General features: G+C 31.0%; 1 protein-coding gene across 1 annotated transcript in view; it reads left to right on the forward strand.

Moving 5' to 3' along the window:
• LOC107439451 (uncharacterized) overlaps nucleotides 1-16,375 on the forward strand; it is a 114,450-nt gene that overhangs the window by 82,804 nt on the left and 15,271 nt on the right. The window contains exon 2 of the mRNA XM_071184325.1: nucleotides 9,218-9,344. Within this exon, the coding sequence (XP_071040426.1) occupies nucleotides 9,218-9,344 (127 nt within the window). The remainder of the gene's footprint in view (nucleotides 1-9,217; nucleotides 9,345-16,375) is intronic.

Below are 16,375 nucleotides of genomic sequence, written 5' to 3' on the forward strand. Positions count from 1 at the left end.
TCGTGAGAATCACCCATATATTAGCCTGGATCCTGAGATAGATTTTTGTGCATATGAAGAGTTTAGTGGACGAGCCAGTAAGTGACATTCTTTTAGAGTAGCTACAAACAGGGTAAGAAGAAAAGAAGTGGTTTTTAAACTATTTTATTGTAGACTTATTAAAAGGTGGGGCTAATGATTTTTGCCTAATTTTATTTACCACTTCCTAATTTGAAATTATGTTAGTATTCTCAAAACTAATGTGGATGATTTATACTAAAATTAAAGTGAAAACAAAGACAATTCCGATGCATTGCCTATACCCAGATGGATATTACAACTTTATGTAATTTCCTCAGACTAATAAGTACTCCCGAAAATGTCACGTACCTGCATCCACTAAACTCTTTATTTGTGAAGTATTTTCAAGAGATACATTCACTGACTCCGAACTCAACTATTTTTTTAAGAGTAAGTCATTTGCCTAAGACAGGAGCATCCATTTTTACTGCATTCTCCAGAAATTGTCCTCCAATTTAACTAACAGGGTTTTTATTTTGATTCCCGAATGGCCCAGTAATTGCGAAATTTAAGTAGACTTTGCGAATGCTCTGTTAAAGAGAGAAATCAAATAAGTTTTTTCAAACGGTTGTTATGATATTATAAACTACCATTATAGAAATAATAATAGAAATTATTATTATTAATGCCTAGTAAACCAGAGCTATTATTCTTATTATTACTACTGTTTATATTTTTTGACTGATTGGTTACGTAAATAGTGTACTTATTTCCTTCTGCTGACTTGATGTTATTATATTATATCCGTCGTTGAACAGCAGACCCAATTTTCGGGTTTACGACCCGAAAATTGGATCTGCTTGTAATTTTGAACCAATAAAGAAGACAAGAAAACTCCTGGATCAGTACCCCCAGAGGTATTGATTTGTTATTGGAACATGGAGGACTTTGCGACTCGACTGATTTAGTGTGCATCACACGGGGAGACTTCGGCTGGTGGGGATCGAACCCACGAACTCTTGGACATCGGCCCAGGGCCCTACCGTATCCCGGCCTTGACTTGATACTATGCCTCGAACGATTAGGGAGATTTCGAAAATTTACGTTAGCTTTCGCAAATTCCAGTACGTAAGATTTCAAGTAATTGCGCTTGCGCTCGTGAAAAATATAAAACTTTTGTAAGTGAAAAGAGATTTTGAGCAAATCCGTACGTTCGAAACTCTAACGTCGTGGAATATCATTCTAACTTCGACCACAAAATCAAAATAAGTTATTTCAATGGATGTAGACTATTTCTTTAAAGCTGTGACATACGATTCAAGATGCTTTACTCTACATAAAACTAGGGTTATATGAGCAGAAAAATTGGGTAGATTACAGATTTTGATGAATTTGGCGATAAAGACTGCAGTTTATTACTATCTTTATTAATATTTAAAAAAAAATATTATTGAACTTTTATTGATTATTTATCTTCTCTTTATTATAGTGTCTTATTAAAATATGAATATACTTGTAATTTTAAAATTGCGGAAAAACATTTAGTTTCTTAAGAAACTAGTGCAATTAGAGAACCATAATGCTTAACAAAAACCAATAAAATTATTTTTTTATTGCATGAACCAATTACAGTAAAGTCACTCGATTCATTTCTAAATTTCTTCAATACATTTCTTCAAATTCGTATTCCATGTTTTTAGTTCGTTGTTGTTGTAGTTCATTTACGTCACACTTGAGCTGAACAATGGGCTACTGGTGACGGTCTGGGAAACATCCCTGAGGATGATCCAAAGGCATGCCATCACAATTTTGATCCTCTGCAGCGGGAATGGCACCCCCACTTCGGTAGCCCGACGACCTGCACGCGAAGTCAAGCACTTTACTGTTGAACAGTTAAACGAGACCAATATCGCACACACTCGGTCCCTACGCAGACTGATCTGTGTGGTCACCCACCCTGCCCAGCCAGTGATGTTTGATTTCGGTCATCTGCTGGGAACCGTGTTTTAACAATCAGTCCACTGCCAATGCGGGATTATGTTTTTAGTTCCAAGACAGATTTAAACAGAAAACAACATTTACAGCTATAAACAGCGTGCTTGTAGCTTTGTTTTTGTAGAGTAAATCACGCCAACGTAACGTAAAGATACGTAGCATCTAAAATGAACGCGAGCATGCGAAGTTGATACAATCTTACGTTTAGCATCGTATGGAAGCTAACGTAAAAGTGCGAAATTTTTAATTGCCCTATTTTTAAGAAAATTGAAATTTTTTTTATCTACGATTATAAGAAAAAATTTTATATCAAAAGATAATTTCATGCAGGAAATTATTTTTAATGAAACGTTATTATTTGTCATATCATATATTCATGGTCGAAACATTTTTGAATTTTAAAGAATTAAAGTTTTTTTTTAAACATTGTATTTTGAAACTACAAAAAACAAAATTTGATCGAAATCAATTGAATAATTATTAAGAAATGAAAGTTTAAAAATATGTATTTTTTTCCCTGAATTTTCTTAACTTAGAAACAATCAACAGATTTCCTTCAAATTTTGTACTTTGTAATTGAAAATTACTTAATTTAAATTGGTGTAAAAGTTTGTATGCTTATACTTCAATATTTTCCCTCATTAAAAAACTATTCAAGCACACCATGAAATATGATTTAATAGAGGATACGACACCAACCAACACCAACCATTAAATAATGAAAAATAATAAAGAGCTATTAAAGTTTATTTTTACATGGAATCTTCAGAGATGAATATCAGACCCAAAGATTCATAGCTCATTTGTATAGTATTTTTGTGACGTTAATAACTAAATTAAACGAGCAACACGTTATCATAAAATTGTAACCACTTTTTTCAGTTATTTTTCTGACTTACCATTGATTTATAATAAGTTTTGCGACAGAAGGTAAATTTTTACTTGACTTTAGAAGCAAAAATGTTCATTATAAAGCATATTTTTTACATTATAATTTAATTTTTTACTTTATTAATTACTAACTGAATAGCCATTCTGTGTACGAGGTGGAAAAAAAGCATAAATTAATCAGTACGGAACACTAATCAGTATTGAACACTACGCCACTAATCTATTAATCAGTATTGAACACTGCACCACTAATCTATTAATCAGTATTGAACACTACAAAATTGTGCACAAAACGATAAGACTAATACCGATACAAATAATTAAGCTGAAATGATTCCAATGTTTTCATTTATTTATTATTATTTGTTCCCTTCTCGGTGGCTTTACGTTATTAGATTAAACAAACCACATATTTAGTAGTTCCTTCCTTCAGAAAAAAAGTTAACTGTATTCAATATAATCCGACATAATGCTATTGCATAAAAAACTCATATTTAAATTGACCACAAAAGCTACTTTCTCTTGTACTTATAATTTCAAGGGGTCGAATTCGAGGCGTAACACGGAAAAAAGAGCAAAATACACAAATACGAAATACGCAATACAATTAAACTAAGATTAAGGAGTTCAGACGTTTGACCACTGTCTTGACCAAACTGTGGGGACCATATTTCCCAGATACGGCTACCCCTTTACTTTGAGGGTCAGAAATTCGAGTTCTCCGACAAAAGAATGGCATGTTTATTTATCGAAAGTACGTTTTTGTGTTCTAACTTACTTCCTTACTTAAAATATCATGTTCTCTAATTAATTAACAAATTTAAGGTCATCNAAACACGAAGAAAGTTAAGAAGTTTCATTTATTGCGCTTAAGCTGCAAGTAAACAGAACTCATTAGATAAGTTCAACTTGAAGATAAAACAAAGAAAAATTATAGACATATTAAAAAAGAGGGGAAATAATAAGTAAAAAATAACAAGCAACAGTTAAAAAAAAGAAAAAAGGATGAAATTTTATTTAAAAAAACCGGGAAAAAAAGATATAATCTTTTCATCAGCCCACACGATTATATCCGCAAAACAGAGTGCTTTCTGATATTGTATAACTAATACCAAAGCAAAATATATTAATAAAATAGTGTGAGGAGCACTCAGAAAAAATTTTTTACAAAAATTGCAACAAATAAAATAGAACACAAAAAGTAAAAATAACATGTAAAAACAGAAAATAAAATAAAATAAAAAGAAAAAACAGTATAAAAAATGGACCATAAAGCGAGTAGCGAAATCTGATCTACTTACATGGACGGGAAATTTATCGAGAATGATTTAAAAATGTTTTCGTAGAAAGATTGCCAGATTACAAAATATGAAAACAAAAGCGCAAATTGAGTATAACTAGAGGGTCTTAAAGTGTCGTTCTTACTGCACTGCTGAAGTGATTTGTTATTCTGTGCATTGATTTATTCTGTGCATTGATTTGTTAGTTACCAAGGATGGGTCCGAAATGGATGTGCGCTAGGTAATATTATGCTGGATAATTTTAAAAATTGACGATAAATAGTTTTAGAAAATAGATGTTTATTTAAGAAAAAATATAAAAATTTTAATGTTGTAATTTTTGTAAAAAATTTTTTTGAGTGCTCCTCACACTATACAATATCAGAAAGCACTCTGTTTTGCGGATATAATCGTGTGGGCTAATGAAAAGATTTTTTTTTCTCCGTTTTTTTTTAAATAAAATTTCATCCTTTTTTCTTTTATATATATATATATATATGACATCGCTGCCTGCCGAGTAGAAGGATAAAAACGTGTCTTAGGCAGGGAAAGAAGGGGCAAAATTTATTTAATTATTATTAGACAGAGAACAGTTATCAAAGTGACACGAAATCGTTGTGCTCCTCAATGAAAGTTAGCGAAAATCATGCAAAGTAAATCCGTAAAATGCTTTGTTTTAGGGAATAAGAGAAAACTTAGTACAAAAGACAGGATGTGAATTTTAAAATGTGAGAATGAGCGTGTTGTTTTGAATAATAAATTAAGAAAGAGATTTATATTAAAAAAATAACAACAACAATTATATGTATATATATATATATATAGTAATTGATATTTAGTAGAGAGTTATAAAATAGTATAATTTCGATAAATCAACGTAATAGGGTAATACTGCATTTTATTAGTTACTTTTAAGTGCAACTTAACTATTTACTCAAATTATATGCAACAAATAAAATATTTTAACGAGAAAAGTTTTAACGAAGAATCAGAGCTATAAAGTTTTTAATTTTATAACCCAAGGAAGTTTCCTATGAAAATATATAGAAAGCTATTACTGACGAATTGCTTTTATTGATTTTGGTTTTAAAACAAATATTACAGTAACTGCTATTCTAGAAGAATATTCTTCATTTTAAGAGCTCATATATTTTACAGATAGATTAGAGCTGAAGTTTTAAGAAAAATATTTCTTCCATCGTAATGTGTTGCCCTATTTATAATAAAGATATCATAATAATTTATGGTTACTGTTACTAATTGGTTAAAAAGTCTTTAGTTACAAAAGTATTAAAACTTATCTCTTTAATGATGAATACCTGCGTGTAATTCTAACTAACATTCATCTCTTCTTTACTTTAGAGATATGCGGGGCATGGGTGAAAGCGAGACGAAAAAGAGGGTAATAAATCCATTTAAGTTTTTACTTGTTTTCGGGAGGGGTCAATCTATTCTCTTCTTCGAACTATTCAACCATATCTTCTTTTTCTAAGAATCGAAGCAGTTTTATACATATACTATGATTGTAAAAAAAATCTCGGTAGTTACAAAAACTCATTTAACGAATGGGTTACTCATTTATCAAATTTGGGTTAGCATGTATTATATACTAGTGAATTGATGTTTAATATTTGTGGTGGTAGTTACGCAACAAAACTCCATTGTCATAATTTATCAGGGATTGAATTCGATGAGCGAATACCACTTATTGCGTATTTGTGAAAGACCGGGAGAGCTGTGTTAAGTTCACCGGCGTTTGAGCACTTGTGGTAAGAGCTCTATTACGTTCACCAGTTTTGAGCTTTTGTTGTGAGAGCTGTATTAAGTTCACAACTGTGTGTGTGTGGTATCTCCTGTATTGCTATGTTAAATTCACAATTGTGTGGTTTCTCCTGTGCAGGATCCCGTTGTGTGTAAATGAGACTAAATGTAAGACCAAAGGCACGAGGAAGACGATGACGCAGTCACAATTAGCAAGTCAACTGTTCAATGTGGACCATCCATTGAAATGGACGTTACTTTCGATATAGGCGAGTTTATATCACGATCGCAGGTCACCAATGTGGGGAGAAAGGTTGTTGACTATGCCAAACTACTTCCATCAAAAGATACCTCAAGATAGAAAAAGGTTAGCATTGTCGAAAGCTCTTTCCCCACATGGGTGACCCATGCCATCGATTGTTGACTTTTCAGCACCATCTCTCGGACTCTGATACAGATAGAAGCAAAATTCCATCTCAATGTATGTCTGCATGCTAATAACTTGATAAAGGAATCAATCATATAGATCGTATTTTTATCAGCAGTTAACAAATTTTCAGCGGGTGGTTTATAAACAATCACCTCTTTACATGATTCAGGCAAAACATCTAAAAACCGAAATTTCATTGACGAAAACATTTGTTAAAGATAAAATCGTTAGCTGGCACTGAAGCAGTATTTTTCAAAAATATTTAAACTCAGCAGTCGAAACCACTAGAAAAAATAACTTAACTAGAAATAATACCCTGCAAAAAATGATCAATATAAATCAATAAAGTTATTTATTGGTCTCAATAGAGTTTTATTGTTCTGTACTTGACAATTCAACTGATGTCAACTGACATCAGTAGCTTACTGGAATCAATAGATATTGGTCAGTAGGATATTCTATTGGTCTGTATAGGTTTCTACTCGCACTTCAACTGACATCAATAGGGTATTTATATCAATAGATATTGATCAATTCGTATTCTATTAGTCTGTACTTGTTTTTATTAATACATTCACTTATATCAACAGAATTCAAATGACGCCAGAAACACGTACTTATATCAATAAATATTGATCATTATGACATTTTAATTGCAAGTAACAAACAGTATACAAAAGAACAAATATAACTGTGCTGTTAAAAAGTTACTATACAAAAAATAAGAAATAAAAAAACATCTGAGTCCATGCTCTTCATTTTCAAAACAACTTGAAACAGCATTTTCCGCATGCAGTAGCATTCTTGTATCATGTTTTGAATACAGTTCAGGCGCATCTTTAAGTAGCAAATTGCTATTTACACGGCTTATGATATTGCACTCTAGTCCAAGCGTCAGTGTTAGACCTTTTAACTGAGTAGGATCTACAGAAGACCATTCTTTAAAAAAAATTTGTTCGTTCAGATGATGCCAAATAAATTTTATTCTGAGTGATTTAAAAATTTTTTAATCTTTGTACTATCAAATGCTTTTACAAAACTGAAAATTCAGTATCATCTGTTTCTCCTATACCCCAAGCAAGGTAGTTAAAAAGCAACGAAAGAATTATTTTTTTATCCAATGGCAAAATGGGTCCTGGTTTGGATTTGATGGCGTCCACACACTTTTCAACTATGTTCAAGAGTGATAGTAAACAGTGCGCATGCGTCGTCATTGCATGCGTTGCTATGGCGACTACTGCTGTTTTTCTTTTCACTAGCAGGCATTTTTAATGTATTTACATAATAATAATTTAAAGTATTTTTATATTCTTTTTATTAACGTATAATTACTGGCTTGATGGTGATTCTAATATAAATATGAATGTTGAAAAAGGAAAAGTATTTTGTGACATCTTGAAACACGTACATAGCCAGTATATGAAAATCAATCCGACAACAATCATCAATGGAAGACAGTTTTGTGCAACCCATGATTTGAAATGTTTAAACGGCGTCAATCCAGAAAGAAAAAGCATTTGACCAATGGTTAACCAATGATACTAATAAGGAGATCACAACTTTTTTGTTGACTTTTTTTTTTTAAATATTCGGGGCTTTAAATTATTAGCAGTTGGGGGCAAACAATAATTTAAAGACGGGGACTGCAAGATTTTTTGCGCAAAATTAAAGCTGATTTATATATAAATCCTTTTGCCTCGTTATCATAATCTTGAGTTATTTTCATACATAAATTGGCATATCTTCTGTTTCTGTTCATTTAGTTTCATTTAAATCTAGAAAAACTGATTTATCTGAAGCATTGCTGTTTAAAATAAGTTCAGAAACACTTCGTTGTTTTGACAAACAGAGGGTAATTATGCTGCAGCCACCGTTTTAGCTGCCAATTGCTTACACATAAATCAGTTTCACTTAATGGACTATTTTTTGTCATAGTTTCGTTCCAAATTTTAGATAATTTGTTCATTTGAAATACCTCTAAGTTATTAATGATTCTGGGAGCAACAACAGCTGCACTAAATGACTTGTCAGCATCTTTATGTAACAGAGAAGAAAAATCATCCATGGCGATATTTTTGAAAAATTTAGTGCATTTGATAAAAGCAACTTTCATGATGTTATGCTTCTTTTGCAATTAAATCTATTCCACGAATTCTAATTAAAATATTCTCCTCTTTTTTTTCGTAGCAGTTTCAAGCAAGGCATTATTGGTATGAAAGGTCATGCAGTGTGAAAGTTTTTCTCTACACTTTTAAAAATAAAACGCTCACTTTTGACGATTCCACAATCCTTGAGCTGTATTTCGTTAATTTTGAGAATCATTTCGTCACGAAATTATGTGATTTGGTACGAAACTCTCAATTTAATGACGAAAATTCTTCTTCAATCCGGAACATAATCGCCCTTAATTGTGGGTAATTGTTAACTTGAATGACGAAATTAGAAGGAAGACTAGATGATCAAAACTAGAATGATGAAATGCTTTTTTTTTGTTGACGAAAATCGTTCCCTCGAAGAATAGACGATTATTATTTCGTCACTATGACGAAATGTTCTTTCGGATCATATACTAGGAAACGGTTTCGTCAAGTTTCGAGAAATTTGAGTATCCATTATTTACAGTGTGTTGCGTATTTTGCTAACATTTGCGGGTGCAGAATTTTCTTTTTCAGCTAATAAACACATGTCAGGAGAAATACCCAAATTTTTAGAACTTAACGTAAGAGATTTTGACTCCTTTTCTCCGTTTTTTTTTCTTTTCGTTTTTCAATCTTCGCTGGTCGCGTCTTATCTGTAAATAAAGCATAAGATGTTTGTAACATTCCAGATTAAAAACTTTAACGTTCTTTGTTTTTTTCAGTGCACTCCTCTACACCTGAGCCACAATGCACGTTGATGGAACTGAACAGATGTTTGGTATCGCTGCAGACACAGAGTAACGACTTAGCGTTTGCGGCTAAAAAACATGAGCTTCTCGCTCTTTGCAGGTGAGTCCATAATTTCTTTAAATATATATATGTGCGTGTATAAGTTCAAAATGAAGATAAAACAAAGGAAAATTACAGACAGATGAAAAAAAAGGGGGAAAAGAAAAATAATAACAATAAAAAATAATAAACNTATATATATGTATATAAGTTTAAAATGAAGATAAAACAAAGGAAAATTACAGACATATGAAAAAAGGGGGAAAAGGAAAATAATAACAATAAAAAATAACGAACAACTGGGGGGAAAAAAAGGATAAATTTTTTTTTTAAAAATCCGGAAAATAAAAGATATAATCTTTCATCAGCCCACACGATTATATCCGCTTAAGCGGATATAAACGTGTATATATATATATATATAATAACTATTTAGTGCAGGCAGTTAACAATGAATTAAGATTTGTTTTATTGTAAAAAACCGTTTAAAATATTTATTGATATCACAATAAGCAAATTCAATCTGGTGGAGTAGTACTTTGCCCATTTTCCTAATTTTATTTTATTACAACCGACCGAACTTTCAGTTGACGACTACCAATGTTCAACTCCGTATCGTTGTAATTTTGAACCCAATCTAGAAGACAAGGAAACTCCTGGATTAAGTATTGGGAGAAATTTGCCTTTGTGGAAGACTTTTTGATGGAACTGATCCGCAATTGTGTTACATAGAGAGAAAAACCATGAAAATCTCTCACTGTTATCCTGGTGGTAAGGGGACTCTAACCCATGACCCGTTTACCACTGAGGATATTTTACGTTAGCCCCGTGGTCGGTGCGAACAGGATGCGGAATTTGAATCAGCCGGTTCACCCCATTGAGAGGCCAGCCCTCTATCCCCTGAGCCATCTCGGCACCCGTTTCGTAATTATTCTATTGAAAAATACGCTGATTTTTATTAAAACTAAAAGTATCAGATTGATTAGAAAATGCTGAAGAAGATTGAAATTAGATTGACTGTCCAGTGGCTGCCTTAGAAAAAAGAAAAAGAGGACTTTTCATTTAGCTAGCGACTTAGCCATTAAATTAGCGTACGTTCTTTATTAATTACGGATTTATGAGTCCCGTTTAATCACTTTTACGTTACTGCCTATGCCCAATCGCATGAAGTCTAATGGAAGAATTAATTATAAAAAAAAAAATAACACGTTTAAAGCAATCGGATTTCCATTAGATACTTCCAGAAAATAAAAAGTTTTCAGGAAAAATTCTTAACATGAGATGCATTCATTACGGACACAATTATTCATTTTTTTCTCCAGAAAAGTCTTTCTGGAATCTTTCTCCGTTACATTAAGTTAAAATTGATTTTTTGTTCTGAAGTATTTCGAAGAATATTCAAGCAATCTGCATAAGGGATTTTACTTTCATATAGCTTTGAAGACAGCAAATTGATCCGCATGTTCCAGATTTTTTGGAAACTTTTAACAATACCCTACTTTACAAATAGAATCTTAAAGTGGGGACTTAAAATTTGCTTTCTTTAGTTTCCTCCATGTAAGTATATAGATATATAAAAAGCGACTGGAATTTATTCTAAGCTTCTTATCCTTTACTGACTGCAATTTTAATGAGCCCGCTATGCTGCTGTCGTACAGATTCTGCGGTGAAGGTGCTGCACATCAAAATTTTTATATTTAAAATACATTCTTCTTTTTATTATCTGCATAGATCTTTGAATTCGGAATGTGGATTGTCCTGAAATACAAATTTTTAAAGATAATGAGCAATATTTTTAAAATAAGCAACATAATGTGAACTAACTTATAGGGTGATGTCATCCACGTTGAGTTTGTTCTGAGCATAATCGAATCCGAGGAATTAATCGTGCTTCATGATGATAATATTAATTTTAATTTTTTGGATTTGGACATTAAAACAGAAGAAAATATCGGCTTTGTTGATTTATACGAAAAAAGAAATGATTTTAATTTTAATCTAAATAAACTTTACTTGGAATTCTAATGTTTCTAAAAAAATATACTTAAATACCATTTTTAATCAAAGGAGTAGAACTAAAAGAAGATGTAATGTTTATTTATCCAAAAAAACAAGTAGACAAACTCTTTCAAAATTTGATAAAAAGCAATGGATACCCAACTAAAGTAATTAAATTCTATGTTAAATCATTGAGTTAATTGTATATCATTATAAATAAATTTACTAAAAACTTCTTTATCAATTTATATATTTTTAAAATGTGCAAATCCATTTCGGGCAAATTCGTGGGCAAAAATTTGTGCAAAACGGGCAATTCTTGTTTCTTTCACTCTCTTCTTTTTTCGTTTCTTAAATAAGAGTTAATTTTCTAAAATCAATAAAATAGTCTAATTAAATGTCAACCTTCTTAATAATAAATAAATTATTAAAAATAATTAAAAATTATGCAGTATATATATATAATATTATTACCTTGCGCACATCCGTTTTCGGGCCCATCCTTGATAACTAACAAATCAAACGCACTTCAGCACTGTAGTAAGAACACTCTTTAATACAAAACCCCTCTATTTACGCTTTTACCTTAATTTGCGGTTTTGGTTTCGTATTTCGCAATCTGGCTATCTTGTTACGAAAATATTTTAAATCATTCTTGAAAAATTTCCCGCTCATGTAAGTTCAATTGAATTCGCTACTCGCTTTATAGATTTCGTTTTCTCTCTCGTTCTGTTTTTACGTGATATTTTTACTTAATGTGTTCTATTTTATTTCCTGTAAATTTTTTGTAAATATTTTTTTTAGTGTTCCTCTCACTATTGTATTGATATATTTTGCTTTGGCTATATTGATATTATAAAAAGCACTCCTTTTTGCGGAAATAATCGTGTAAGCTGATGAAAACAGTATATTTTTTATTTTCCGGATTTTTATTAATTTTTTTCGGTTTCATTTTTTTATTATTATTACTTTTCTTTTTCCCCTTTTTTCATTGTTTTGTAATTTTTTCCATGTTTTCTCTACATTTGAAACTTATTTTATGAGTTCTATTTACTTGCAGCTTATTCGCAGTAAACAAAACTTATTGTTTTTCTTAATTTTCTTCGTGTTTTTTTTCTTTTTGTCCTTTTTGTATTTATTTATTTTTGTATTTATATATATATATCCCCGGATAACCCTGAATATATATAAAGAAGACGTACTAATGCACTTACAATTAATATGTAAACTTATCTTTAAACAATTTCAAAATGGTCGAAATAAACTTGAAAATAATGAAATAAAAAGTCAAGAAAAGAAAGAAACACCCTTTTTTTAGAGCTTAAAACTTCCCCCTCTGAATCTATTTAGTCTTTATTCTTCCTCCAGTGATTATTCGAACTTGTGATTTCCGACTCGCCGCTCTTACTTAAACCTTGATTCCTGAAATTCGTACTCTGACATTTGGCATATTGATTTAATATTTTTTGTTGCTGTATTTTAACATAGCATTTCACTTTTAAAGTCAAAAAAAGCTTTTTAAATGGTATTGCTCTTTATACACTAAAAACCAAAATGATCTTTTTTTAAAAAAGGAAGAAAAAAAAAGAGATATAAATATAACTTTTCGAACAAAGTACTTAAAAAAATATTTTTACAGTGCTTGACTATGGAAAGAACAAAGAAACTTATACTCTCTGAAATTAAGTTTTGCTTCCAACTCATTTTGCATAACTTACGCGCTTGATTAAACTTGCCCTAAACTATAACAATTCCAAACTAGCAATTGCAAACTAATTATATGCAGATTGTTTTTTGACCAAACACACCTCCCTCGATCTATCCTCCTTCAAAAACACATAAAGCGAGCAAATAAATCAAATTTTCACAGAGGAAAGATTCCCAAAGTGTTCTTACGGGGAAAATAAAACCCTTATCGCGTTGTTGTTGGGCTTCGTGAAAAAAAAGAGAACTACTTTGGGAATGTAGATTACTCTCTAACACGTTAAGAGAAAGTTAGAGAAGAGGCTTAGGGCGACCCAGAAAATCCTTGAAGCCGGTCATTTAGGACTCGAACTTACTTTCATGAATAACAAACAAGCTCTGCTGCCACGAGCGTTCTATTGAAAGAAGAAAATGGCTAGATATCTTCGGCAGCGTTGTCTGAAAGAAGCGGCAGAAGAATGAAAATATTTTTTTTTTGGTTTTGTTAGAATAGCTTAGTTAAAGCAGAGGAAAAAGTTTGGGATAAGTTCGTAGAGGGAGAAAAACATTCCGAACGATGTAGCAACAAGTTAAGCAAATCGTGATCCTAGTTGGGAAGTTAATGTTTGCATGGGGAGAACTTAAATCAGAACATTAAACGCGTAGTCTACCTTTTAAAGGAAGCCTAGAATAAAATAATGGCGTTTTTATTATCTTTAATGTTTTCCATACTGTCGCTGATTTTTAGACTAAACATTCATAATATTGTTATTTTTTAAAGTTTCGCAGAGGGGGAAAAACCCTTCAATTATGAATTGTAGATGAGTGGTATTTTTTAATCTACTCCCGACCGTGTTTCATGTTCTCTAAGTTAAGGGGCAGTATTTGTAGAGGTTGTTTCAACTTCCGGTAGAAGATTCAGGTGGAAGAATTTCTGCTGGTATGAACTAAATTGCGTAAATCCTCATCTCAAATACCAAGTAATTGCATATCAATATAGGATAACTCTGAAAAGTACTTTTTTTTTCATATTTTCATCTGATATTTTTTTCATATCTTCATCTGATATTTTACGAAGAACACATTTTTTCGCAAAAAATGGCACAAAAGTTAAGTTCAGAACAACTGAGTATTCCGAGTATATACAAACAAATCCGGAACGTCAAAAAAAGAAATAGTCACATCAATGCTATGACGTCAGAAGAGAACCTTAAGACTTCCGGGAAGGTTTGTTTTTTTAATATAGACGGTGAATATATGAATGCATTCTTATACATTTTATAACTTCCTTGCTTTAAAACAAATTTTAACTGCTTTAAAGAGCCTGTTATTTTAACAAAAATGTGTAATGAATTGTTACAAAATACTTATTTACTTTAATTGGAGTCTTTAATTCAATTTGATAAGTTTTTAATACTTTTTAATACTTTTTGAATTTAATATTTTATTAATTAAATTAAAATAAAAATTAATATTGACCATTTTATTCAATTTACTATTTCAATCTACTATATGAATTGTAAAGTCTTACAGTTATAGTTTTTTTAGAAAATGAACCATAAGTTCAACATTAAAATTTTAAATTGTTTTATAATACAATTTTAAATTTAACTCATAATGTTAGTTTTCTAAACTCACTGACAATAACTTTATTTTATAAACTAATTTTTAATAAATCTAATGCTCATATATTGTTATTATTTAAAACATAAATAATTTTATTTCGTTCTTAATTTTTTCAATGATTAGACATTACGTAATATTTAAAATATATAGATAATTGAATAAATTTTTAACCGTAAAATAAGAAGGTGTGTATTAAGAGAGCTTTAAAATAATTTAACATATGGGATAAGTGGAATACAATGTACATTTATATTGGTTATTAGTCATTTTACTATAATTGGACACCACTTTTATAATTATAACAAAAATTGAAAGAAGAGATCCAGACATTAGGGAGCAACCTGTATTCCTGCATGATCCAGCTAGTGTATTAAATAAAGAAATTTAATACTTAGTTTATTCTTCATAATTATATGATGAAAAATTCTGCATTTTTATATACATTATGATGCATTCAATGCTTCAATAAAAGGTTCTCCATTTCCACCTTGCAAAGAAATAAAACATCCAGAGCAGTTTTAAAATTATCTTATTATATTTCAAAAGTATTTTTTATTTAACTAATTTAATTATCATAATAGCGCTAGATAAAATTGTGTCATATGATTGAAATTTGAAAATACCGTTAACATTTAATTAGTCCACATTTGTGATTTTTAAATGTTCTATATTGCTTAAATATATCTGTCAGTATTTGGATGCGTATGTTCATATATTGCATGAAAAGTTTATAGGATTATAATTTTTTTAAATCCTTAATTTACCTTATTAATTTTAATGTAATGATATGAAAAGCTGTAACATCTTTCTATTTTGATTTAATAGATGTGTTCTATCAGTTACAATTTAATTTTAAATATTATTATTATATTTTATTATTATTACCCATTGGTAAAATGGGTGTTGTTTTGCGTTTGATGGCGTGCGCACCTTATTTGGATATCATCACACTTTTCAACCATATTCAAGAGTAAGAGTAAACAGTGAGCATGCGTCGTCATTGCATGCGTTGTTATGGCGACCACTGCTGTTTGATATATTTTTTTTTTTTTTAAGAATTCTTTCTTTTTCACTTTTAATTTTGCTATGCATTAAATTGGTGAGTTTATTTTTGAGATATGGGACCAGAGAAATCTCAAAAATCGCGTAATCATCTGGAGTAGCACTTTCGGATACCAATGTCTCTTGAAAATTTGGTTTTCGGCGACCTTTTGCTCTGCTGGTCGATGTTTTGTAGTCTCTATCTGTTCCCACTTCTTGATGTTTCGAATAACAATCCCTTGCTATATGTCCCGGTCGTCTACAGGAGTAGCAAATTTTTCTAGGTAAACTCTTCTTCTGAGTAGCATATGCGGATTCCAAATTTCTATGTCCACGGGATTTCTGTAGTAAATCTTTTTCTTCTTCCCTTAAGACTTCAAGTATTTCTTCTATCGACTTTTCTCGTTGCGTTTTTAAAACTTGTTTTATGCGCTCATATTTTCCAGCTAGACCTCTGACCGTGTAGAACACTAATTCTCTGTCAGATATTTTCAGTCCCAAGGAAGCACACTTAGTCGATAATCCTTTAGCTCGAGCTATATAATCGTTTACGGCTTCTGAATCCAGCATTTCTAAGCTCTTAAGTTCGGCACCCGCATCAATCTTTCTATCTTCCTCAAGCCCAGTGTAGGTAGTTTTAATTCTTGTCCACAAAGCTTTTGCATTCTTTTCTTCTGCATATTGCAAAGCCTGTTCGTCTGATAGAGACAATTTCAAGTATGATACGGCATCTTGGTTTGTAG

This window comes from Parasteatoda tepidariorum, chromosome 8 (genome assembly GCF_043381705.1).
Source record: "Parasteatoda tepidariorum isolate YZ-2023 chromosome 8, CAS_Ptep_4.0, whole genome shotgun sequence".
Taxonomy (NCBI): domain Eukaryota; kingdom Metazoa; phylum Arthropoda; class Arachnida; order Araneae; family Theridiidae; genus Parasteatoda; species Parasteatoda tepidariorum.